At 29.7% G+C, this 26,854-nt stretch overlaps 2 protein-coding genes across 4 annotated transcripts in view; one reads left to right on the forward strand and one right to left on the reverse strand.

Annotated features, from left to right (window-relative positions):
• LOC130895854 (gamma-aminobutyric acid receptor alpha-like) overlaps positions 1-20,840 on the forward strand; it is a 60,545-nt gene extending 39,705 nt beyond the window's left edge. For all 3 annotated transcript variants that reach the window (XM_057803418.1, XM_057803417.1, XM_057803419.1), the window contains exons 2-9: positions 4,063-4,319; positions 7,179-7,246; positions 7,332-7,552; positions 11,029-11,111; positions 11,174-11,308; positions 13,333-13,552; positions 16,269-16,720; positions 16,779-20,840. In XM_057803418.1, the coding sequence (XP_057659401.1) occupies positions 4,063-4,319; positions 7,179-7,246; positions 7,332-7,552; positions 11,029-11,111; positions 11,174-11,308; positions 13,333-13,552; positions 16,269-16,720; positions 16,779-16,954 (1,612 nt within the window). In that variant the 3' untranslated portion in view covers positions 16,955-20,840. The remainder of the gene's footprint in view (positions 1-4,062; positions 4,320-7,178; positions 7,247-7,331; positions 7,553-11,028; positions 11,112-11,173; positions 11,309-13,332; positions 13,553-16,268; positions 16,721-16,778) is intronic.
• LOC130895853 (putative autophagy-related protein 11) lies at positions 19,598-26,109 on the reverse strand. Its single transcript, XM_057803416.1, has 5 exons — positions 25,868-26,109; positions 24,664-24,797; positions 23,018-24,604; positions 21,983-22,453; positions 19,598-21,116 (listed from the first exon to the last, which is right to left on the reverse strand). The coding sequence occupies exons 1-5, from the start codon at positions 25,911-25,913 to the stop codon at positions 20,937-20,939; spliced, it is 2,418 nt and encodes an 805-aa protein (XP_057659399.1). The 5' UTR covers positions 25,914-26,109; the 3' UTR covers positions 19,598-20,936.
• Positions 26,110-26,854: the final 745 nt, after the last annotated feature.

Below are 26,854 nucleotides of genomic sequence, written 5' to 3' on the forward strand. Positions count from 1 at the left end.
TAAACAACTGAAATGTTAACAACACTTTCTGAGTACGTTTACTAATGAAAATGTCAAAATTTAAGATGTCAATGTCAGATTTGACATATTAACATCGTTGTTGCCATATTGACGGTAAAAACTTGAAATATGTTCAAGATAAACAAAAAGCGAGCTTTTTAACAGCATTAAACAATCGTGGCACCTACCTAGCTTCCTTTATATGTGATTTTCCATCTAAAATGTTGGTTATTTAGTAAAAAACTATGTTTTACGTCGATTTATTAAGTAAAATGAATGTTTCTGTAAACTACTGAAAGGTTAACAACACTTTCTGAGTACGTTTACTAATGAAAATGTCAAAATTTAAGATGTCAATGTCAGTTATAACATATTTACATCGTTGTTGCCATATTGACGGTAAAAACTTGAAATATGTTCAAGATAAACAAAAAGCGAGCTTTTTAACAGCATTAAACAATCGTGGCACCTACCTAGCTTCCTTTATATGTGATTTTCCATCTAAAATGTTGGTTATTTAGTAAGAAAACTATGTTTTACGTCGATTTATTAACTAAAATGAATGTTTCTGTAAACAACTGAAATGTTAACAACACTTTCTGAGTACGTTTACTAATGAAAATGTCAAAATTTAAGATGTCAATGTCAGATTTGACATATTAACATAGTTGTTGCCATATTGACGGTAAAAACTTGGAAAATGCTCAAGATATAAACAATAGCGAGCTTTTTAACAGCATTAAGCAATCGTGGCACCTACCTAGTTTCCTTTATATGTGATTTTCCATCTAAAATGTTGGTTATTTAGTAAAAAACTATGTTTTACGTCGATTTATTAACTAAAATGAATGTTTCTGTAAACAACTGAAATGTTAACAACACTTTCTGAGTACGTTTACTAATGAAAATGTCAAAATTTAAGATGTCAATGTCAGTTATGACATATTTACATCGTTGTTGCCATATTGACGGAAAAAACTTGAAATATGTTCAAGATAAACAAAAAGCGAGCTTTTTAACAGCATTAAACAATCGTGGCACCTACCTAGCTTCCTTTATATGTGATTTTCCATCTAAAATGTTGGTTATTTAGTAAGAAACTATAGTTTACGTCGATTTATTAACTAAAATGAATGTTTCTGTAAACAACTGAAATGTTAACAACACTTTCTGAGTACGTTTACTAATGAAAATGTCAAAATTTAAGATGTCAATGTCAGATTTGACATATTAACATCGTTGTTGCCATATTGACGGTAAAAACTTGAAATATGTTCAAGATAAACAAAAAGCGAGCTTTTTAACAGCATTAAGCAATCGTGGCACCTACCTAGCTTCCTTTATATACGATTTTCAATCTAAAATATTGGTTATTTAGTAAAAAAACTACTCATAAATCAATTTTAAATTTAATTTTTACATTATTTTAGTTTAAAACTATTTTAAGTTTATCGTGTTAACGTTCACAACACCGATTAATTAGATTCTTACAATTTTTTCCGAACCAATAAATAGAGAAGGGGCAAAAACGCTGATTTTGCTTTTATATTGTTACTATCCCTTCTTTTAGTCTTTTAAAGGACATCGACGGCGTTCAAGTTTAACGATTCAAGTCCTTGAAACTATATTCAGCCTTGTCGCAATGTTTTAAAGCAACGACAGTCAAATTATGTACAGGAAAAGATAATATTAAGATGTATTATCTTGAATTTAATAATAAAAACGTGTCAAATATCGTAATGTGTCGTGATTTTTGTTAAAATCGTCAAAAATATGACTACACTACACTATTCACTAAATTTTATTACACTAATTTATTTAAATATATAGTTCGGTGTAATTATCATTATTCCGGTGTATTTAATATAATATGAATACTTTTACTAACGTTTCTGATACTAGAGACTCGTTTATATACACTATAATCATTTTCCAGAATCTGCGATTTTCTTGAAATTTCTAATTTGCAGTAAACAAACCAAAAAGCTTTTGTAGAAATTGTTTATGCAAAAACATGGTACAAAAAACGATTAAACGTCGCATTCACCAAAATTTTTGATACAATTTTATATTAAAACAGGACCGGTTTCATGATTTTTATAGCAGCTTAAATATTTGATTCGATAACTTCCTAATAATTCACTTTTTCGAGTGCCCCTCGTATAATATAATGGAATTTTTTTAAATTAGAAAATTATGTAAAGAACGATTATTTTTTTTCATAATTAATTTTACAAGAAAAATTTTCATTTTCGAATTTTTTTGTATACTAATTTTTTTTTTTATTTGAATTTAGAAATTTCGATGTTTTATTTTTGAAATTTCGATCCGTAACATTCGTTTAAACATAATTTTTTTTATATCGAACGATAATCAAATATCAAATGACTCGGTCGAGTTTATTTACAGGATAGGCTTAAGGTTAGAAACATTTTTTTCTAAATTTTTCAATTTTAACTTTCGCTTCAAATTATGAACCAATAAACTTTCAAAAATCGTTTTTTTGTGAAAAATAAGAAACTAAAATAACATTTAAAAAACGATTCTTATATTTCATAATTAATTTTTTTTAAAAAACTTTGATTTTTGAATTTTTTTGTATACTAATTTTTTTTTATTTGAATTTAGAAATTTCGATGTTTTATTTTTGAAATTTCGATCCGTAACATTCGTTTAAACATAATTTTTTTTATATCGAACGATAATCAAATATCAAATGACTCGGTCGAGTTTATTTACAGGATAGGCTTAAGGTTAGAAACATTTTTTTCTAAATTTTTCAATTTTAACTTTCGCTTCAAATTATGAACCAATAAACTTTCAAAAATCGTTTTTTTGTGAAAAATAAGAAACTAAAATAACATTTAAAAAACGATTCTTATATTTCATAATTAATTTTTTTTAAAAAACTTTGATTTTTGAATTTTTTTGTATACTAATTTTTTTTTATTTGAATTTAGAAATTTCGATGTTTTATTTTTGAAATTTCGATCCGTAACATTCGTTTAAACATGATTTTTTTTATATCAAACAATAATCAAATATCAAATGACTCGGTCGAGTTTATTTACAGGATAGGCTTAAGGTTAGAAACATTTTTTTCTAAATTTTTCAATTTTAACTTTCGCTTCAAATTACGAACCAATAAACTTTCAAAAATCGTTTTTTTGTGAAAAATAAGAAACTAAAATAATATTTGAAAAACGATTCTTATATTTCATAATTAATTTTTTAAGAAAAATTTTGATTTTCGAATTTTCTTGTATACTAAATTTTTTTTTTATTTGAACTTAGAAATTTCGATGTTTTATTTTTGAAATTTCGATCCGTAACATTCGTTTAAACATAATTTTTTTTATATCGAAAGATAATCAAAAATCAAGTGATTCAGTCGAGTTTATTTACAGGATAGGCTTAAGGTTTTATTTAAATAACAAATTAATAAAATTCCTAATTTTCGACGATATTATTAAGCAGATTTATTTTGTAAGTAATAAAATTATTTTTGCTAATAAATTTTCCATTAGATTTAACCCACAATGGTATAATTGTATCTTTCCTACGGGGTTTTCAACCCCATCGACAAACCATCTACAAAAACTATATATACGTTGAAAAAAAAACACCCTCGGTATGAAATAACTAGTAAATTCGATTCAAATTTTATTAATTCGGAAACCAAAGATCAAATTTGCATTTTCTTTTACCAAACGATACTTGAATAAATCAGATTTTGAGTATTGGAACGTGACTTAGATTCATTCGACGAAACCCGATACGAAGAATTCAAATTATTAAAATTAAGTTTTTATATACATAATTATGTTCAATACGAGTTATATTCGTCGAAATTCGTCCAATAGCCGAACGGTTCATTCCATTTTTCAACCAAGACGTAGCCGTACACAAATCGAACAGCCCTCGTATGGGTACGTTCCGAAAACGTCGGAATTTATAATGTCAATTGTCAAATTTGACAGAACCAAAGCTTTGTCTTGCGTAGACGTGAAAATTCGTTATTTTCGAATTACTATCAGTGAAATGAAACTTAATATTTTTCAGATTGTTGATTTCCGGTTTGGAATCGTTGTTCCTCCGTAACGGTTTACCTCTGGAACGGAACGTTCTCAATCAAAACGTATCTTTACGAAACGTCATTATTAATTTCAATCCTGGTAAGGATAACGACGTATTCAATACTTCTACGAGGGTGAATCGATCTAATAGATCCGTCGATGTCGTCAGCAAAAATATATCTTTGGTATTGGAGAATTTGTTGGAAAATTACGAAAGCAGTCAATTACCAACTCACGGCAGAAGTAAGTAGACCGCATCGAGCTTTCCGTATCCTTTGGTCACCATTAAATCGCATCCTTAATATTTTTTATCAACCATTTCGTCCTTTCCCGTTGGACTTGTACCTCCCGGATCCCATTGAAGCTCCCGAATCTCCTCATCCTCCCCATACGATTCTCTAATTGGTCTTTTATCAATTATCATCTTTTCCTGATCCTTTCTTATTCGTATCCTTTGGAATTACTTTTTTTTCGGTTCCTCTTTCAGTAATTTCCTTCATCAATCCATTCTTTAACTTTTTCGTCTATTTTGTTATTTGTTTTCGATCGTCGTCGTCTTTTTCCGCGTTTTTGTTGTCTTTGTTTCGATGCATTTCATTTTTTCATTCGTAGTTTAGGTTTTTGCAGTAATTTCGAATCAAACATACAAACTTGCCGTTTGGCTCGGAATCCTCTGATAAAAAACTCGAAAAACGAAATAAAAACCTTCTCGTATATTAGCAGAAGTTGAATTAATCTTCATTTACTTTTAAAATGCATAGCGCTAAATTTTTTCCACGAGCAAATTAAATTAAGTCTTGAATTTTCATTTAATTCATTCCTTTGGAGTTTCTGCAACCGAAAAGATAATATTAAGATGTATTATCTTGAATTTAATAATAAAAACGTGTCAAATATCGTAATGTGTCGTGATTTTTGTTAAAATCGTCAAAAATATGACTACACTACACTATTCACTAAATTTTATTACACTAATTTATTTAAATATATAGTTCGGTGTAATTATCATTATTCCGGTGTATTTAATATAATATGAATACTTTTACTAACGTTTCTGATGCTAGAGACTCGTTTATATACACACATCATTTTCCAGAATCTGCGATTTTCTTGAAATTTCTAATTTGCAGTAAACAAACCAAAAGGCTTTTGTAGAAATTGTTTATGCAAAAACATGGTACAAAAAACGATTAAACGTCGCATTCACCAAAATTTTTGATACTATTTTATGTTAAAACAGGACCGGTTTCACGATTTTTATAGTTTAATTATATGATTCGATAATTTCCTAATAATACAGTTTTTCGAGTGCCCCTCGTATAATATAATGAAAATTTTTTAAATTAGAAAATTATATAAAAAACGATTATTATATTTCATAATTAATTTTTTTTAAAAAACTTTGATTTTCGAATTTTTTTGTATACTAATTTTTTTTTATTTGAACTTAGAAATTTCGATGTTTTATTTTTGAAATTTCGATCCGTAACATTCGTTTAAACATGATTTTTTTTATATCAAACAATAATCAAATATCAAATGACTCGGTCGAGTTTATTTACAGGATAGGCTTAAGGTTAGAAACATTTTTTTCTAAATTTTTCAATTTTAACTTTCGCTTTAAATTATGAACCAATAGACTTTCAAAAATCGTTTTTTTGTAAAAAATAAGACCATTAGAAACCGAAATAACAAAAAAGTCAGTCACGTACTGTATATTAGTTAAGTTCACGTGATTATTATACCGAATTTTCAAAATTTAATGATACCTACTTTTTTAATTACATTTCCTTTATATTTTAACTTAAAATCATCATTTTGTTAATTCTACTATACTTATAGAGTACAAAAAACAATTTTCACACTGTTCCTTTGTTTTGTCGATGACAAAAAAGCGTTTGAAACAGTTCAAATAGCTGACATCATTCATATAACAATTATATGTCCCCCCATAATTAAGTACGAAAGATTTAATTACATTGAGTGAACTCAACAAAAACGGAAGGGCAGCAGAGATGAAAATTTCGAAAAATATTAAAGAAATAAGCCTAAAAAGTCAAAAAATAACAAAAATTACAAGAGAAAATGCGAAAATTCGTGATACAGTACGATTTACGCAGATATTGAAATAATTATGGAAAATCGATGTACTAAATGTTTAAAGAATGAAAAACCAACATCAAAAAAACCTCCCGGACGATTTTCCAAGAGATAACAAGAAAACTAAACGCCTAAACGTCAAAAATTTCATAGAAAATTCGAAAAACTTATTTATTCCAAATAATGAGTCCGGTTCTGTTCGTTTGGAAGCAAAACGAAACGTTCGTGATATCATCAACTAACCCAACTAAAACCGGATACGTGGATCTCAAATTTCCTCAAAATTTTCCGATACACACGAAAATAATCGGAATCGAATATAAGGAAGATTTCATTTTATATAAAACAGGACACCAAAGTCCGATGTCCTTTTCCAAGCCGATCGGGCGCTTCGACTCGAACCCTTCGACTTCGTCTTGAAGGTTGTGGGGTTTAAACCGCGCCGGTGATGTCTTAGAAGGTCCAAAACCCCAGCCACTAGTCCAAATATCAAAAATATCAAAAAAAAAACGAAACGCGTTCACGAAATTCGAAATGCTTCAAATGCGCTAGATTATGAGAGTTTTCGTTGTGGGATTGTGGCAAAATTAACCATCGAACTGTACTAATTCGTATATATTTCCTAGCTTTCGATTATTTAAGTGTTTATCGTTTGGAATTGAAATTGATAATAAAAAATACTTAAATTAATTAGTTAATTTTTTATTTTCATCATCCACAACAATCTAAACTATAAAAATTTAACTTAATCTTTAAACTAACCGAAAAAAAATCCCAAAAAAACAAACAAAAATCAATATTTAGTCGATGGATATTTAAGTAATGGAAAGTTCGGAAATATATTATAGTTGGTACACTTCGGTGTTTAATTTAGCCACAATCCCACTACGAAAATATACGGGTGGTTAAAAATTTTACTTTTTTCGAATAATTTTACTAGAAATAAGTCAATTAGACAATTGACGTGTAATAATGTCTTATAATTTAATTAATTTTGTTTAGATGGCCCCACTGTTGTTCAAACGAATATATTGATAAGAAGCATGGGGCCGATATCGGAATTAGACATGGTAAGTATTGTTTTAGGCGATTTTTCGTCAAAAATTATAGTCCGTTCATCCAAATCGAACGTTTCCCCTTTTTTTGGTATTTCAGGAATACTCCATGAATTGTTATTTCCGTCAATATTGGAGAGATGAGAGATTATCGTTTTTGGGACCGATAAAATCTCTTTCTCTTTCGATAAAAATGTTGGAGAGAATTTGGCGACCGGACACATATTTTTACAACGGCAAAAATTCCTATGTACATACAATAACCGTTCCCAATAAACTCCTGAGGATAAGTCAGGACGGGGACATCCTCTATTCCATGAGGTAAATGTCGTTTCTTGCGTTTTTTATACAGGGCGTTGCGGAAATAAATCGTTTATGATATTAGATTCGATTCGTTCTATAGACGGTTCGAATTAACAATTCAAATTGTCTAAAAGATCTTAAAAATTAATTCTAACCAATTTTACGCCAAAAAAATAACTGGAAATGGAAGTTTTTGGTTGCGCTGTTCAATATGGCGGGTTTGGGGTCACCATTTTACTTCTCTTTCTGTTGGATAATCAAATTTCAAATTAATTAACGACTTACCCTCAAATAGTTATTCATTCTTGAAATGTTTTTTCACTTAGTCCGCCCCTGCACTTTATTCGCATTATCCAAGGAATCTTATAAGTGACGTCACTAGATGTTGTAAACAAAGTGCAGGATCGGACTGGGTAGTCGATTTATAACATTTATAGTCGTAAAACTATGTGAAAATTTTAAATGACATATTTTTTTATCAAAAACCAAAAAATTTTCGATTTTTTCTATTCAAAAATCTTGTTGGATACTCAAATTTCAAATTAGTTAACGATTTACCCGCCAATATTTATTCATTCTTGAAATGTTTTTTCACTTAGTCCGCCCCTGCACTTTATTCGCATTATCCAAGGAATCTTATAAGTGACGTCACTAGATATTGTAAACAAAGTGCAGGATCGGACTGGGTAGTCGATTTATAACATTTATAGTCTTAAAACTATGTGAAAATTTTAAATGACATATTTTTTTATCAAAAACCAAAAAATTTTCGATTTTTTCTATTCAAAAATCTTGTTGGATACTCAAATTTCAAATTAGTTAACGATTTACCCGCCAATATTTATTCATTCTTGAAATGTTTTTTCACTTAGTCCGCCCCTGCACTTTATTCGCATTATCCAAGGAATCTGATAAGTGACGTCACTAGATGTTGTAAACAAAGTGCAGGATCGGACTGGGTAGTCGATTTATAACATTTATAGTCGTAAAACTATGTGAAAATTTTAAATGACATATTTTTTTATCAAAAACCAAAAAATTTTCGATTTTTTCTATTCAAAAATCTCGTTGGATACTCAAATTTCAAATTAGTTAACGATTTACCCGCCAATATTTATTCATTCTTGAAATGTTTTTTCACTTAGTCCGCCCCTGCACTTTATTCGCATTGTCCAAGGAATCTTAGAAGTGACGTCACTAGATATTGTAAACAAAGTGCAGGATCGGACTGGGTAGTCGATTTATAACATTTATAGTCGTAAAACTATGTGAAAATTTTAAATGACATATTTTTTTATCAAAAACCAAAAAATTTTCGATTTTTTCTATTCAAAAATCTTGTTGGATACTCAAATTTCAAATTAATTAACGATTTACCCGCCAATATTTATTCATTCTTGAAATGTTTTTTCACTTAGTCCGCCCCTGCACTTTATTCGCATTGTCCAAGGAATCTTAGAAGTGACGTCACTAGATATTGTAAACAAAGTGCAGGATCGGACTGGGTAGTCGATTTATAACATTTATAGTCGTAAAACTATGTGAAAATTTTAAATGACATATTTTTTTATCAAAAACCAAAAAATTTTCGATTTTTTCTATTCAAAAATCTTGTTGGATACTCAAATTTCAAATTAATTAACGATTTACCCGCCAATATTTATTCATTCTTGAAATGTTTTTTCACTTAGTCCGCCCCTGCACTTTATTCGCATTGTCCAAGGAATCTTAGAAGTGACGTCACTAGATATTGTAAACAAAGTGCAGGATCGGACTGGGTAGTCGATTTATAACATTTATAGTCGTAAAACTATGTGAAAATTTTAAATGACATATTTTTTTATCAAAAACCAAAAAATTTTCGATTTTTTCTATTCAAAAATCTCGTTGGATACTCAAATTTCAAATTAATTAACGACTTACCCGCCAATAGTTATTCATTCTTGAAATGTTTTTTCACTTAGTCCGCCCCTGCACTTTATTCGCATTATCCAAGGAATCTGATAAGTGACGTCACTAGATATTGTAAACAAAGTGCAGGATCGGACTGGGTAGTCGATTTATAACATTTATAGTCTTAAAACTATGTGAAAATTTTAAATGACATATTTTTTTATCAAAAACCAAAAAATTTTCGATTTTTTCTATTCAAAAATCTCGTTGGATACTCAAATTTCAAATTAATTAACGACTTACCCGCCAATAGTTATTCATTCTTGAAATGTTTTTTCACTTAGTCCGCCCCTGCACTTTATTCACATTATCCAAGGAATCTTATAAGTGACGTCACTAGATATTGTAAACAAAGTGCAGGATCGGACTGGGTAGTCGATTTATAACATTTATAGTCTTAAAACTATGTGAAAATTTTAAATGACATATTTTTTTATCAAAAACCAAAAAATTTTCGATTTTTTTCTATTCAAAAATCTTGTTGGATACTCAAATTTCAAATTAGTTAACGATTTACCCGCCAATATTTATTCATTCTTGAAATGTTTTTTCACTTAGTCCGCCCCTGCACTTTATTCGCATTATCCAAGGAATCTTAGAAGTGACGTCACTAGATATTGTAAACAAAGTGCAGGATCGGACTGGTTAGTCGATTTATAACATTTATAGTCTTAAAACTATGTGAAAATTTTAAATGACATATTTTTTTATCAAAAACCAAAAAATTTTCGATTTTTTCTATTCAAAAATCTTGTTGGATACTCAAATTTCAAATTAGTTAACGATTTACCCGCCAATATTTATTCATTCTTGAAATGTTTTTTCACTTAGTCCGCCCCTGCACTTTATTCGCATTATCCAAGGAATCTTATAAGTGACGTCACTAGATGTTGTAAACAAAGTGCAGGATCGGACTGGGTAGTCGATTTATAACATTTATAGTCGTAAAACTATGTGAAAATTTTAAATGACATATTTTTTTATCAAAAACCAAAAAATTTTCGATTTTTTCTATTCAAAAATCTTGTTGGATACTCAAATTTCAAATTAGTTAACGATTTACCCGCCAATATTTATTCATTCTTGAAATGTTTTTTCACTTAGTCCGCCCCTGCACTTTATTCGCATTATCCAAGGAATCTTATAAGTGACGTCACTAGATATTGTAAACAAAGTGCAGGATCGGACTGGTTAGTCGATTTATAACATTTATAGTCTTAAAACTATGTGAAAATTTTAAATGACATATTTTTTTATCAAAAACCAAAAAATTTTCGATTTTTTCTATTCAAAAATCTCGTTGGATACTCAAATTTCAAATTAATTAACACCATTTTACTTCTCCCTCCAAATCTTTATCATCAACAACCCAGTAGGTCCTTTTTTTTATTTCCTTGGGTTAATCCTTTGCAAGGGAAAGGACCCCGCGGATGGCGGCCTTATTTAGACCTAAGATCAAGTCTAAATTTCCATTCGGCGAATATTTTGAATTAATTCAATTCGAGTCTATTTTCGTCTGAAAAGTTGATTTATTTTTTTAGACTAACAATCAAAGCGAAATGTCCTATGGAATTGAAAAGTTTCCCGATGGACAGACAATCGTGTCCGTTAATATTCGGAAGTTGTGAGTATTGTCTCCGGAAGTTTCCGTTTTCGTTTCGAAATTTTCGTTTCAAATCGTTTCAGATGCTTATACTTCGAAAGATTTGATTTATCTATGGCAAAACGGAGATAGCGTCAATTTCGTACGTGGTATGACGTTATCTCAATTCGATCTCATCAGTTCGCCGTATCGAAATATCACGATAAACAGACGAGAAGGTGAATATTTTCATCGATTATAAAATCGCTCGATAAGTCGTGTGATTGACACACAGATGTCAATGTCATTGTCAAATTAGTATGACGTTTACGAAGTACCGACTTTCAAAAGACTATGTGTCAAATTTCATGACATTTCGATTAGTTATAAAAAAGTTGGCCTAAAAAAAAACATTAATAAGAATTCGTTTATGAAAAAATTTGATAAAATACACACTTTTATACAATTTTTTTCGTAATTTATTAAAATCTAATGATTTTTCGACGCACCCAGTCCGCCCCTGCATTTTATTTACGTTATCCTGGGAATCTGATACGTGACGTCACTTGACAGAGACGCTAAACATTGTAAACAAAGTGCAGGGTCGGTTTGAATTGGAAGCCAATAACATTTAAAGTCATAAAAACATATGAAATCTCAAGTGAGATATTTTCTCTATTATTTTTTTCATAAATCCGTGACAAAAAAGAAGATTTTTGATTATTTTTAGTCTCAAAAATCTTATTATTAGCTCAAGTTAAGAACTAATTAAAGAATTATTATCCAACAATTATTTTCTATGAGATATTTCACCCAGTCCGACCCTGTATTTTCTATTAACATTATTCAGAGGATCTGGTAAGTGACGTCATTTGACAGCGTTGTTAAATATTGTAAACAAAGTGCAGGGTCGGATTGAATTGGAAGCCAATAACATTTAGTCATAAAAGTCATAAAAACATATGAAATCTCAAGTGAGATAATTTCTCTATTATTTTTTCCATAAATTCGTGACAAAAAAGAAGATTTCTGATTATTTTAAGTCTCAAAAATCTTGTTATTAGCTCAAGTTAAGAACTAATTAAAGAATTATTATCCAACAATTATTTTCTATGAGATATTTCACCGAGTCCGACCCTGTAATTTTTACAAACATTATCCAGGAGATCTGATAAGTGACGTCACTTTACAGAGTTGCTAGAAATTGTAAACAAAGTGCAGGGTCGGACTGGATTAGAAGTCAATAACATTCAACGCCATAAACTCATATGAAATCTTAAGTAAGTTATTTTCTTAATTTTTTTTTTCACAACTAGTTACTAAAAACAAAAATTTTCGATTATTTTCCAATGTTTTAGACTCGTTAGCATTCGAAATAAAAAAATGAATCAATGAATTATTATCCAAAAATTATTTTCTACGATAAATCTCAACCTGTCCGACCCTGTACTTTTTATTTACATTATTCAGGCGATCTGACAAGTGACGTCACTAGATATTGTAAACAAAGTGCAGGATCGGACTGGGTAGTCGATTTATAACATTTATAGTCGTAAAACTATGTGAAAATTTTAAATGACATATTTTTTTATCAAAAACCAAAAAATTTTCGATTTTTTCTATTCAAAAATCTCGTTGGATACTCAAATTTCAAATTAATTAACGACTTACCCGCCAATAGTTATTCATTCTTGAAATGTTTTTTCACTTAGTCCGCCCCTGCACTTTATTCACATTATTCAAGGAATCTTATAAGTGACGTCACTAGATATTGTAAACAAAGTGCAGGATCGGACTGGGTAGTCGATTTATAACATTTATAGTCGTAAAACTATGTGAAAATTTTAAATGACATATTTTTTTATCAAAAACCAAAAATTTTTCGATTTTTTATATTTAAAAATCTTGTTGGATACTCAAATTTCAAATTAGTTAACGATTTACCCGCCAATATTTATTCATTCTTGAAATGTTTTTTCACTTAGTCCGCCCCTGCACTTTATTTACATTATCCAAGGAATCTTATAAGTGACGTCACTAGATATTGTAAACAAAGTGCAGGATCGGACTGGGTAGGAAACTTATTGAAATTGGTTTTACGATTTGGAAAAAAAAACGAGTGGACCGCGGTAACTCGATACTCTAAATAACTCAAAAATAGAGTTATCAAGTTAACTAACCAGACTTGTGTAGTTAGTCACACGACTTAACGGGTAATTTCAAAAATCAAACTCAATATCATTTTATATATCGAAATTTTCAGGTGAATTTTCGGTTTTAGAAGTTTCTTTCAATTTACAACGTCATACAGGGTATTTTTTAATTCAAGTATACGTACCGTGTATTTTAATCGTTGTATTATCGTGGGTGTCTTTTTGGATACATCGAGAAGCGACTAGCGACAGAGTGGGTCTAGGTATAACCACCGTACTTACCATGTCTACCATCAGTTTGGATTCGAGAACCGATCTACCAAAAGTCAGGTGCGTATAACATCGAATTTACACAGCGTTGCCAAACTTTACTAATAAATCCACTGATTCGTGAAAATATTTATTTATTTGACAGGTTTTAACTATTTTTTTTTATTTACGCTACGATAAATATCTTTCATATTTTTTATATCGAATGGGGCGTATTGGGGCGTGAATATTTTCGATGCAGGTCCGTTAAATCGGAGCTCATGGTTTGTGAATAATAAGTAATCTTTTTTGGACGTTAGCCCCTGAGCTAATTTCCAATAAAGGAAGCGACGACGAGCTTCAGTGCCAGGAGATGATAAGATTTTCTATGCATCATCGGTCGGTAACGTCGTTTTCTCCTTGGAGTTTAATACTTGGGAGATAAAAAAAATTTCGATACAAATATATTGGGGAGAGTTTTTATAATAGGGGTTGGTAATTTGTAATCGTAACCTCAATTTATATATTATCGTCGTCACGTCACATCGCATTCGTTTTTTTAATCGAAAATCATCGAATTTCAATGATTTAAAAAAAATTACGGGTTTTAAAAAAATCATTAATAAGATATTGATAAATACACACTTTTATACAATTTTTTGCGTGATTAATTGAAATTGAATGATTTTTCGAGATTCTAGTATCGAAAAAAGTTAATTATTGACTTATTTTTTGAGATTTTTCTCACCCAGTCCACCCCTGCATTTTATTTACATCATCCAGTTGATCTGATACGTGACGTCACTTGACAGATACGCTTAACATTATAAACAAAGTGCAGGGTCGGATTGTATTCGAAGCCAATAACATTTAGTCATAAAAACATATAAAATGTCAAGGGAAATATTTCCTCTATTATTTTTTTCACAAATCCGTGACAAAAAGAAGATTTTTGATTATTTAAAATCTCAAAAATCTTGTTATTAGCTCAAGTTAAGAACTAATTAAAGAATTATTATCCAACAATTATTTTCTATGAGATATATCACCCAGTCCGCCCCTGTATTTTCTATTAACATTATTCCGAGGATCTGGTGAGTGACGTCATTTGACAGCCTTGTTAAATATTGTAAATAAAGTGCAGGGTCGGATTGAGTTGGAAGTCAATAACATTTAGTCATAAAAATATATGAAATCTCAAGTGAGATATTTTCTCTATTATTTTTTTCATAAATTCGTGACAAAAAAGAAGATTTCTGATTATTTTAAGTCTCAAAAATCTTGTTATTAGCTCAAGTTAAGAACTAATTAAAGAATTATTATCCAACAATTATTTTCTATGAGATATATCACCCAGTCCGCCCCTGTATTTTCTATTAACATTATTCCGAGGATCTGGTGAGTGACGTCATTTGACAGCCTTGTTAAATATTGTAAACAAAGTGCAGGGTCGGATTGAGTTGGAAGTCAATAACATTTAGTCATAAAAATATATGAAATCTCAAGTGAGATATTTTCTCTATTATTTTTTTCATAAATTCGTGACAAAAAAGAAGATTTCTGATTATTTTAAGTCTCAAAAATCTTGTTATTAGCTCAAGTTAAGAACTAATTAAAGAATTATTATCCAACAATTATTTTCTATGAGATATATCACCCAGTCCGCCCCTGTATTTTCTATTAACATTATTCCGAGGATCTGGTGAGTGACGTCATTTGACAGCCTTGTTAAATATTGTAAACAAAGTGCAGGGTCGGATTGAGTTGGAAGTCAATAACATTTAGTCATAAAAATATATGAAATCTCAAGTGAGATATTTTCTCTATTATTTTTTTCATAAATTCGTGACAAAAAAGAAGATTTCTGATTATTTTAAGTCTCAAAAATCTTGTTATTAGCTCAAGTTAAGAACTAATTAAAGAATTATTATCCAACAATTATTTTCTATGAGATATTTCACCCAGTCCGCCCCTGTATTTTTCTAAAAATTATCCAGAAGATCTGATATGTGACGTCACTAGATATTATAAACAAAGTGCAGGGTCGAACTGGTTGGAAGTCAACAACATTCAAAGTCATAAACTCATGAAATTTTGAGTAAGTTATTTTTTTTATTTTTTTTTCACAACTCTTTTGTAAAAATAAAGATTTTGGATTATTTTTTTCAATGTTTTAAACTCAAAAATCTGGTTAGCAATTCAAAATACAAATTAATCGATGAACTATCCAAAAATTATTTTCTATGAGATATCTCACCCAATCCGACCCTGTATTTTTTATTTACATTTTCCAGGCGATCTGATAAGTGACGTCACTTGATAGCGTCACTAGATATTTTAAACAAAGTGCAGGGTAGGACTGGGTAGGCGATTTATAACGTTTACACTCGTGAAAAATCTTCAATTGACTTATTTTCCGTTTAATAACCAAAAATTTTGAATAATTTTCTAATTTTCTCTATTAAAACATCTTGTTAAATACTCAAAATCCAAATTAATTAAATATTCACCCGCCAATAATTATTCAATCTTGAAATGTTTTTCGTTTAGACCGCCCCTGCACTTAATTCACACTGTCCAAGGAATCTGATAAGTGACGTCACTAGATATTGTAAACAAAGTGCAGGGTCGGACTGGGTAGGAAACTCATTGAAATTGATTTTTCGAAATTTCTTCTCGCGTAGTAACGAGGGGACCGCGATAGTTTCTAATAACCGATTAACTAAATTTGATTCGAAATTAAATTTAACTGTCATTTGTCACTCGTCACAAACAATTGACGATAGTTCGTTTGCAGATATGCCACTGCTTTGGATTGGTTTCTCTTAATGAGTTTCTTTTACTGCATAGCAACACTCCTAGAATTCGCCGGTGTACATTATTTCACCAAAGTAGGTAGCGGCGAGATCCCAATAGACGAAGACGATTGGGAGGATTGTCCAGAATCTGAAGGTGTTTCGAATAAAACGGAAACGGAGCTCGATCCGGCGAATAAAGACGAAAGACCCCGACGAAGAAATTCGTTAATTTGCCCGATATACAACGTGAATTTGCGCTGCGAAAAAAGGTCTTCGCTTGTTTTGGCGCAAGATTCGTCGCTTCCCCCCTCCGCTGTTCGCTTGACCGTGGAAAGAACTACGCAAACGGAAAACAAACTGCCCAAATGGAAGCAGCTTTTGTATTGTCTGAAAGGAGACGACAAATTCAGGAGACAGAGACAACGCGAAGCGGCTACCTCGAACGGCGCAGGTACCGAAAACAAATTTCGTTACGCCGTTTTTAGTTCGTTCAATTATTTAATTTACAGGTAGTCAACACGGCAGGGTCAGACACGTCAACAGCGTTTCTCTAATAGATAGAACCGCCAGAATTGTATTTCCGGCATCTTTTTGTTTTTTCAATCTATTTTATTGGATGGCTTATTTTACTACGCAGGAAAAATTCAAATGGGGTGACAACAAATTGACTTCCGTCAATCATTAAATCGTTTCGATATTTGACAATTGACATTCGACAACGTGAACTACACAATCGAACGATCGCGAAAAATGACATTTGACGTGGAACGTTTCTGAAACATATAGTTCTATGTCCATATTGTCGGTATGTCATTTCGCATAAAAAAATTGATGCTGTGTCAAAAGAATGACATTTGACATTTCAAATCGTGATCGTGAATCATCTAGTTCCACGTTAAAGAGTCTTCTCTTACCATTATTTCAACTGATTTCTGTGTCTTACTTGACGTAGATAAAGAAAAACTTAGAACGCCTCGAATTAATAACATTTGACGTTTCAAATAATGAATTTTACTGTCAAATAGTCCCGAATCGTATAGTTCTATGTCTTAGGTTCTTTTTATTCATTTTGAAACTGTCACTCAACATAGACACCTTTAAAAGTGACAATTGACATTCCTAATCATATACTTGACAATAAAACGTTCCTGAAACGTATAGTTCTATGTCACAGTCTGCTTTTAGTATGTCATTTTGCATGAAAATTCAAACTGTGTCAAAAGAATGACATTTGACATTTCAAATAACAATATTTACGAACGTGGATCATCTAGGTCCATGTCAAAGTCTTCTTTTACCATTATTTCAACTGATTTCTGAGTCTTACTTGACGTAGATGAAGAAAAACTTAGAACGCCTCAAATTAATGACATTTGACGTTTCAAATAATAAATTTTACTGTCAAATAGCCACGAATCGTAAAATTCTATGTATTAGGTTCTTTTTACTCATTTTCAAACTGTCACTTTACATAGACACCTTTAAAAGTGACAATTGACATTCCTAATCATATACTTGACAATAAAACGTTCCTGAAACGTATAGTTCTATGTCACAGTCTGCTTTCAGTATGTCATTTTGCAAGAAAATTCAAACTGTGTCAAAAGAATGACATTTGACATTTCAAATAACAATATTTACGAACGTGGATCATCTAGGTTCATGTCAAAGTCTTCTTTTACCATTATTTCAACTGATTTCTGAGTCTTACTTGACGTAGATGAAGAAAAACTTAGAACGCCTCAAATTAATGACATTTGACGTTTCAAATAATAAATTTTACTGTCAAATAGCCACGAATCGTAAAATTCTATGTATTAGGTTCTTTTTACTCATTTTCAAACTGTCACTTTACATAGACACCTTTAAAAGTGACAATTGACATTCCTAATCATATACTTGACAATAGAACGTTCCTGAAACGTATAGTTCTATGTCACAGTCTGCTTTCAGTATGTCATTTTGCAAGAAAATTCAAACTGTGTCAAAAGAATGACATTTGACATTTCAAATAACAATATTTACGAACGTGGATCATCTAGGTCCATGTCAAAGTCTTCTTTTACCATTATTTCAACTGATTTCTGAGTCTCACTTGACGTAGATGAAGAAAAACTTAGAACGCCTCAAATTAATGACATTTGACGTTTCAAATAATTAATTTTTCTGTCAAATAGCCACGAATCATAAAATTCTATGTCTTACGTTCTTTTTACTCATTTTCAAACTGTCACTTTACATAGACACCTTTAAAAGTGACAATTGACATTCCTAATCATATACTTGACAATAGAACGTTCCTGAAACGTTTAGTTCTATGTCACAGTCTGCTTTCAGTATGTCATTTTGCAAGAAATTTCAAACTGTGTCAAAAGAATGACATTTGACATTTCAAATAACAATATTTACGAACGTGGATCATCTAGGTTCATGTCAAAGTCTTCTTTTACCATTATTTCAACTGATTTCTGTGTCTTACTTGACGTAGATAAAGAAAAACTTAGAACGCCTCGAATTAATAACATTTGACGTTTCAAATAATGAATTTTACTGTCAAATAGTCCCGAATCGTATAGTTCTATGTCTTTACTTCGTTTTACCAAGTTTCAAACTGCTTTTGATGTGTCACTTTGCATAGATAAATAGAAAAATCGAAACTGTATCAAATGAATGACATTTGTCATTTAAAATCATGATATTTTAATGGAACGACCCCGAATCATCTAGTTCCATGTCAAAACCTTCTACTGCTTTAAAATGTTTTCGGTGTCTTAGTTGGCATAGACAAATAGAAACTATAGAACGCCTTTATAATAATGACATTTGACGTTTCTCATAATGAATTCTATTGTAAAATAATTTTGAATCCCATATTTCTATATCTTCATTTCTTTTTACTATCTTTTAAATTCTTTTTGAATAGATAAATCGAAACTGTCAAAAGAATGACATTTCAAATCATGGAACTTTCAATTTAACGATGCTGAATCTAGTTCCATGTCAAAATCTTCTTTCAAGATTTCAACTGCTTATGGTAGTCTACCTAAACATAGACAAATAGAAACCTTAGAACGCCTTTATAATAATGACATTTGACGTTTCACATCATAATCATCTTTTATTTGGTAGATTATGTAGCTGATCACAACCATTCGAATCAATTCCATACATTTTTGCTCATATAATTATTGACCAGTAGCGTTTGATTTCGATTTCATTCGAATGATAATCGATTGCTCATTCAATCGATTCGTATAGGAGAGCGTCTAATATCAGATCGATCGGTTCGATTTCCCCGTCGGGTTCCGAAAAGAGGAAAATAAAAGAATTTTATGTCGAACATTACAATTTATTGTGAACAAATTAGTAAAATAAATAAACATTGACTTATAACCTACAATTTTATGACATAATCGATCAGTCAAATAATACAATACTGACAAAGTGAATGGTGTATTTCCTTTATTGGAATAATGAAATAAATAACACCATAATAGGACGGTTGGTTATGGAAACACGATTTAGGATACTCGTAAACATAATCGGTACCAGGAGAAACACTAAAAACACCTTAAAATAGATATTTCCTACTGTTAATTGGGCGAAATATTGCCGATGTGATTGAAAATTCGAAAGGACATATTTTTTTCACTGACACATCTGTCATATGTCAAATTTTGAAGTTTACAAAATGGCGGCGAAATATTTTATAAAACATGTGTCAGATGTCAAAAAGTTGTGATGAAGAAATGGCGGTGTACACTAATTGGTGGAATGAAAATAAATTGAGATTTTACCAAGGAACAGTCGAGATAAATTGTGATCTACTTGAAATGGCGACAAATTTTTCATAGGTCAAAAAACAACTGTCACATGTCAATAAGTTACCATGCGGTAGACAAAATGGAGAAAAATATGGGAAAATAGTGAAAATTTCCTGTAGTATGAAAGCAGTGAATGTGTGTTAATGAAAAAGTCACAAAAATAGAAGAAATGGTGGAAAATGAAAGGAATGTATCGAAAAAAACTGCAAATACCAAAAAAAATTACTAAATTTGTGAAAATTTGTTTCGCAGCCACCAGAATGTTTAGTTTTGGTGGAATTAACGCTTTTTTTAAGAAAAAATATTCCTTTGGATTGTTTTACCAATGCTGTATAAATTTATGTGAGAAAAAAATATAAAAAATCAAACAGCAAAAATATTTTTTTTTCAACGTCCTTGGTACTTATTGGTAACTTTCTAATTTCAGCTTTACCTAAAATTATTTTTGAATTAACCGAGCTTACTTAGTAAGTTTCATCATCTTAAAGACGCTTCGGAATGATTAAAATAAGCTACAATCCTAATAAATAAGAATTTGGTATTTTTTCATCCTTTATATTCACATATCCAAAATTAGACTTCAATTATTTTCAAAGGTGAGATTTTACGAAGGTTTTTAAACCAAACATTGAATATTTACAATCAAATTTGAACTTGAAAGTCATTTTTTAATCAATTTAAGACAGATGTACATCAATTTCTTGGACTTCGCTTTTGTGATTAAATAAACAATAAAAATAAATAAAATCGTTTTTTTTTTCATACAAAAATAAATAATATACCTAGTGATTGAAATAATACGACGATGTACCTTACAAATAAATTAAAACACATATCGATGATTCAATTTCTGTCTCTCAAAGGAGAATCGATTCTACTGGAATTCAACGTCCTATTTGGACTGTTCATGTTTTCTTTATCTTCTTTCGGATTCCTATTTTTCTTTATATACTTCTTTGTATCCCTATCATCGTCTTTTATTTTTTTGCTCTTTGGTGTTCGTTGTTTAATATCCAAATCATACTGAAATAACAATCCGTTATACAACAACTAAAAGTTGGGTTAGGTTAGGTGTATATATATATAATACGGAATTATTTCCGATAACTATTTTTTATAACTAAGTGAAAGACTGTTAAATATCACGAAATAAGAACTCAAATACCTCCTGTATAACAAAAAATATTCTATTGATTATAAAAAGATTATTTACCTGTTTCAATTCGCTTTTTAGTTGCTCAATTTGGCTTGAAATTATGTCAACTTTTTTCAAAATCAGCGAATTTTATTAAAAACGAAATTTTTCTAATAAAAAATGGTACTAAAACCATAATCATATATTCTAATGTCGTATTTAAATCTGTGTCGATGAAAAAACTATGAATATTTATCATATTTTTTTATAAATTCAATTGCATTACAAGTAAATACATTTGATGTTAATATAATTTCACTTAACCTAAGATTTTAAATCTGACAGATGAGTCTATATTTCGAAACATACTTCAATAACATCGGTCGTATGGTAATGACGTCATTTGTATTATAAAATATTTTACTAGTAATAAATAACATTTTTATACCGAACGTTCTTTTACAAATTTCAAAAATAAAACGGCACGATTTATTGTTAAAATTTATATTTCAAAATAATAGAATAGCATGAGTTCATGACGTCATTATTAGTATGCCAGAGTAAAGATGTATACATCAAAATAAATGACTATATTCAACTGACAGTCTTGACATTTTGGTAAAAAAATAATGTTTTATTAAATAAATTATTTTTTTAAAGGAAAATTATATTATTTATAATTAAAATTAGTTGTAAAATACCAAAAATTAACAGGTAACATATCAAAAAAATGTATTAATAATTTTATACTTACCAAACGATCTTCAATTTCCCGTTTTAATTTTTCATTCTCCAACTCGAGTTTCTTACATAAAACAACCTGCGATTCATATTTCATCTTCCAATTATCGTCGTTCCTTTCTTCTATCAATTTTCTCAAATTCATTTTATTATGGGAGTTTTCCACTTCTAATTCTTCGTATTTGCTCGACAAAAAATCGTATTTCCCGGACAATTCGATATATTTTTTATGAATTTTTCCATTATCTCTCTGTTCTGATTCCAGTTCCTCAACTTTTTGTTTGTAATACTCCGAATAATGTGAAATAGATTCAGATTCCTGTTTCAAAGAGGCAATTTGTTGTTTGAGTTCTGCTATTTCGCGCGTTTTCGATTCCAAATTATTCTCTAGGTCTTTTACCGTACATTCTAATTTGTCTTTTATTATATTCCAATCCATTTCTCTCATGTGATAGTCTTCTAACTCATTCTGTGATTGTTCCACCTTATAATTAAAAAAAAAGTTGTAGAAAAATTGCTCTCGGCATGTATAACGTCGCGAATATATGCCTAAATGTCAAAGTCAAATATAAATTTATACAATGTCATTTTAATGTTAGTTAATATTGGCGTATAAAAACAATTAATTTCGGTGTTTTTCAAGAAATGAGTTATGAAAATTTTTGCTACTTGAATCAAAATAGTTCATTTATACATTAATAACTACCTGACAAAGTTTACCTCGATCATTCGATAAGTATTATTTCTTTAATTGAGAAAAGTTGTAGAAAAATTGCCTTCGATATGTATAACGTCGCGAACATATGCCTAAATGTCAAAGTCAAATATATTTCAATACAATGTCAATAAAATCTTAGTTAATGTTGGAATATGAAAATGATTCTTTTCGGTATTTTTCAGTAGATAAGTAATGAAAATTTTTGCTATTCGATTCAAAATAATTCATTTATATACTTATTAGTGGCTGAGAAAGTTTACCGGGAGCATTTGATAAGTATTATTACCTAGTTTTCATAAGTTTAATTAATAATATAAATTATCAACTTACCTCAAATTTATGTTGACTGCATAATGTTTCGGCGTTTTCGTACCCTTCTTTCAACCTATTGATCATATCGTAAGCCTCGTGAAGTTGAAGCATAATATCTTTTTTCAATTTTTCTTCCCGTTCAAATTTCTTCTTATACAAACCAACTTCTTTTTTATAATCATCTACTTCTTTCAACAATTTATCACCGAGATTTTCCACGTCTTTGCAATTCAATTTTATAGTAGATTCAAATTGCATTTCAAGTTCTTCGTTGAATTCCTGCATGTGCTTTAAATCAGATTGCAACTGCGCGTTTTTTTCTTCATATTCCAACATTTTCTCCTCGTAATCTTGTAGTTCTTCTTTTAGTTGTTCCACGTCTCGATCTGAACGAAATAGTCGTTTAGTTAATACCTCAATGGTACGTTGGGAATTTTTAATTGTATATTCAAATGCTGATTTTTCTTTCGACACTTTCTTGTATTGTTCTATTTCTTCATTTAAATATGTCTGCACAGCTTGTAATTCTTCTTTTTTGGAAATCAATTCCGATTCTAGAACGTCGTATTTGTTCTTCAAGTTATTAAAATCGTCTGTTAGTTCTTCATAGTTTGTTTTAATTTTATTTAATTGTTCTGTAGTTTGTTTTAGATCGTTGGTGACTGCGTTTTTTTCAAGAGTGCATTGTATTATATTGTATTCACTTATAGCTTGACATTCTTTTAAAATAGCCTCAGCTTTAGTTTCTTGTTGTTTCAACTTCGTTTTCCATTCCAATTCCAATTTTTCCAAGTCGCTATCGCGATTTTCCTGCTGTTTATCATTCATTTTCAATTCTAACTGATACTTAATTTTTTCTTTTTCAAAAACTTCTCTTGTTTCTTCTATTTTCGCATCCATTATTTTCTGCATTTCCGCGATTTTTATCGCGCAAGTGTCTTTTTCTTTTTGCAGATTAGTCATAGTTTTCAACAATTCGAATTCTAAATTTTCCATTTCGATTTGTTGTTCTTTTTTCAAGTTTTCTATTTGAGCGGAGTTTTGCTTTTCAATTTCGATGGAATTCTGTTTTAATACTTCCAAATTTTTTTTCTGGTGATCGATTTCTGCTTGTTTTTGTTTTAAAATCGTGTCGTATTGTAACGAATATTCGTTAAAACGAACCGGAAGTTCGCCGAAATTATTTTTCAAATCATTTAAATCAGTAACATAAATATTTCGAAATTTTTCAAAATCTTCCTTTAAATGATGAAGTTTTTCACATACTTTAACCTTTAAACTCGAAGTTTTCAATAATTTTTGTTGGAATTCACTCTGTATAGTTTCTAAATTGATTTCGTGTTGTTTTTTTAAATCGTTAATTACTTGTTCACATTTTGTTTTTTCATTTTCAATATTTTCTTTATCTTTTCGAATTTGATTAATTTTTTCTTTCAATTCTTCAAGTTGTTGCGTTAAATCTTTAATAAAAGCATCTTTATTTTCACATTCCACAATTTTTTCCCTTAAAATCTCCAAATTCTGGTTTGCAGCTTCTTTAATATTGGGGGTTGATGAGGTACATGTTTTTACAGTCTTTTTCAATTTCTGTTTCAACACAGTTGGCTGAAACAATAAATAATACAAATTTATGGTCACAAATCACGAATTTTGTAACTACTTACGGTACGGAAAACTGGAATGCTTTGGGAAGAACCTGTTTCAGATTTGGATTTATCTATTGATTTATCACATAAAGTTAGCTTTGGTCTTATCTTTGGGTTTTCAGAAAGTCCCTTACTAGTAGACGAAGGAGTTACTATAATAAACAAATCAAATAATTCATTTAGCCACTCTGTATATCCCATTTTATAGTATTAAGACGACATATAATGAATAAATCTGCCACCAATTGACTCAGTTTGCAAGGAAACATCTTCAAATTAGTTCCAACTCAATTTTTTATTGTGTTTTAAATTGATCACGTGATAACTCAAAGTCCTCGAAAGTTTTTTGAACTATATTGAAGTTTTACTAACTTTTAGTTCATTGAGAACAAAAAATAATTGATTGGAATTAAAAAACTTGATGTATATGGCAATAATTAAAAAAAACAAGCAGTTAAATCCTTTGGTAGCACGAATATGTTAAACAATTTATTTAACCACCCTATATTTCGCATTTTCTATCGAGCTTACATATAATGAGTAAATCTGCTACCAAATGACTCAGTTTGCATGGACCATTCACTAGAAAAATGGTCAAACTAGTTCCATTTCAATTTTTTATGGTGTTTATTCAAATTGATCACATGGTAAATCAAATTCCTCGAAAGTTTTTTGAACTATATTGAAGTTTTACTAACTTATGGTTACAACAGAAACATTGTTGGGAGAAAACTCTCAATGTTAATAACTATTAAAATCATAAATATTAATAATATCTATAAACCTACTTTAGGTTGTTTCTGTATATTTTTAACAACTTGAACACACATTGTATTCAGCAATTACTAAAGGTTCCACTTAATTTTGCCGTATTTTCACTTTTTTATATAAAAAAAGACTTAAAAGTACTCAATTCCTTTTTATAGTAACAATAACACGATTTGTCGTAGTGTGTAAACTCGGCTTTAGATGATATAAAATTTCCCCTACTGTACTTTCAGTTAAATATAAATCAAATAACTGATAAAAGTAAAACAATATAAATAAAGCTCGTTAGAAACATCTTTAAACGAAATCTAAACATTATTTTACCATAAAAACATCATTTCAAACAAATTATTATGCATAAACAATAAAAAGTTTCAAAAAAAATACTGTTTCAACACCAAATCGTTAATTTACAACGCCTATCAAAAATACATTACAAATTTTTTTCACTTACATTTAACCTCGTTAAATCTTTGGAGTCTTGCTTTACTGAACGACATATTTAACAATCACTACTTAGTGTTTTTTAACGAAAATAACAATAAACAAATCACAATTTCATCAACAAACGTTACATAAACTTGTGCAACAAGCAGCATGTGTAGTGGTTACAACTTCGGCGCCATAACAGCTGTTGAACGACCGTTAAAAAAAATAATCAAAAGACATCGTTATTGAAATGCGGGAAATAAGATTATAAATACTAACACAGATGGCGCTTAACACAGTATCGAGGAACAAAAATGGAGATTCAGTAGCAGATAGATTTATAAATAACTCGATAGGTGACGCTGGTAATTTTAAGTTTGAGTTTATGAAATAAATTATAAAAATTTAGTTATTAATTTATAATATTCGTTGAAATTATTTTATTTCATCAATTTACGATATAATATTATACGTCTAATAAAGTCATAAATCAACAAGTATGTTTTTACGACTTTTTCGAACAGGTTTTCTAAAATTAATAATCAAAATACATTTACGTGAAAATAAATGATTGTCTTTTTCGAACAGGTCTGGAATGAGCTCAATGGTAAAAAATAAATTATTACTTTTAAATTTCTAAAATTTATAATCAAACTACGTTTACGTGAAAATAAATTATTGACTTTTTCGAATAGGTCTGGAATGAGCTCAATGGTAAAAAATAAATGATTACTTTTAAATTTCTAAAATTTATAATCAAACTACGTTTACGTGAAAATAAATGATTGACTTTTTCGAACAGGTCTGGAATGAGCTCAATGGTAAAAAATAAATTATTACTTTTAAATTTCTAAAATTTATAATCAAACTACGTTTACGTGAAAATAAATTATTGACTTTTTCGAATAGGTCGGGAATGAGCTCAATGGTAAAAAATAAATTATTACTTTTAAATTTCTAAAATTAATAATCAAAATACACTTACGTGAAAATAAATGATTGACTTTTTCGA

The sequence above is a fragment of the Diorhabda carinulata genome, chromosome 6, assembly GCF_026250575.1.
Source record: "Diorhabda carinulata isolate Delta chromosome 6, icDioCari1.1, whole genome shotgun sequence".
In the NCBI taxonomy this organism is placed as follows: domain Eukaryota; kingdom Metazoa; phylum Arthropoda; class Insecta; order Coleoptera; family Chrysomelidae; genus Diorhabda; species Diorhabda carinulata.

Bases quoted from the DNA above. Each gene is read 5' to 3' on its own strand.
- LOC130895853 (XM_057803416.1), bottom strand. From the start codon at position 25,913: ATGTCGTTCAGTAAAGCAAGACTCCAAAGATTTAACGAGGTTAAAT. The intron at 24,605-24,663 runs GTAAGTAGTTAC...TTATTGTTTCAG, and splicing joins GCATTCCAGTTTTCCGTACC to CCAACTGTGTTGAAACAGAA. The intron at 22,454-23,017 runs GTAAGTTGATAA...TTTAATTATAAG, and splicing joins GCAGTCAACATAAATTTGAG to GTGGAACAATCACAGAATGA.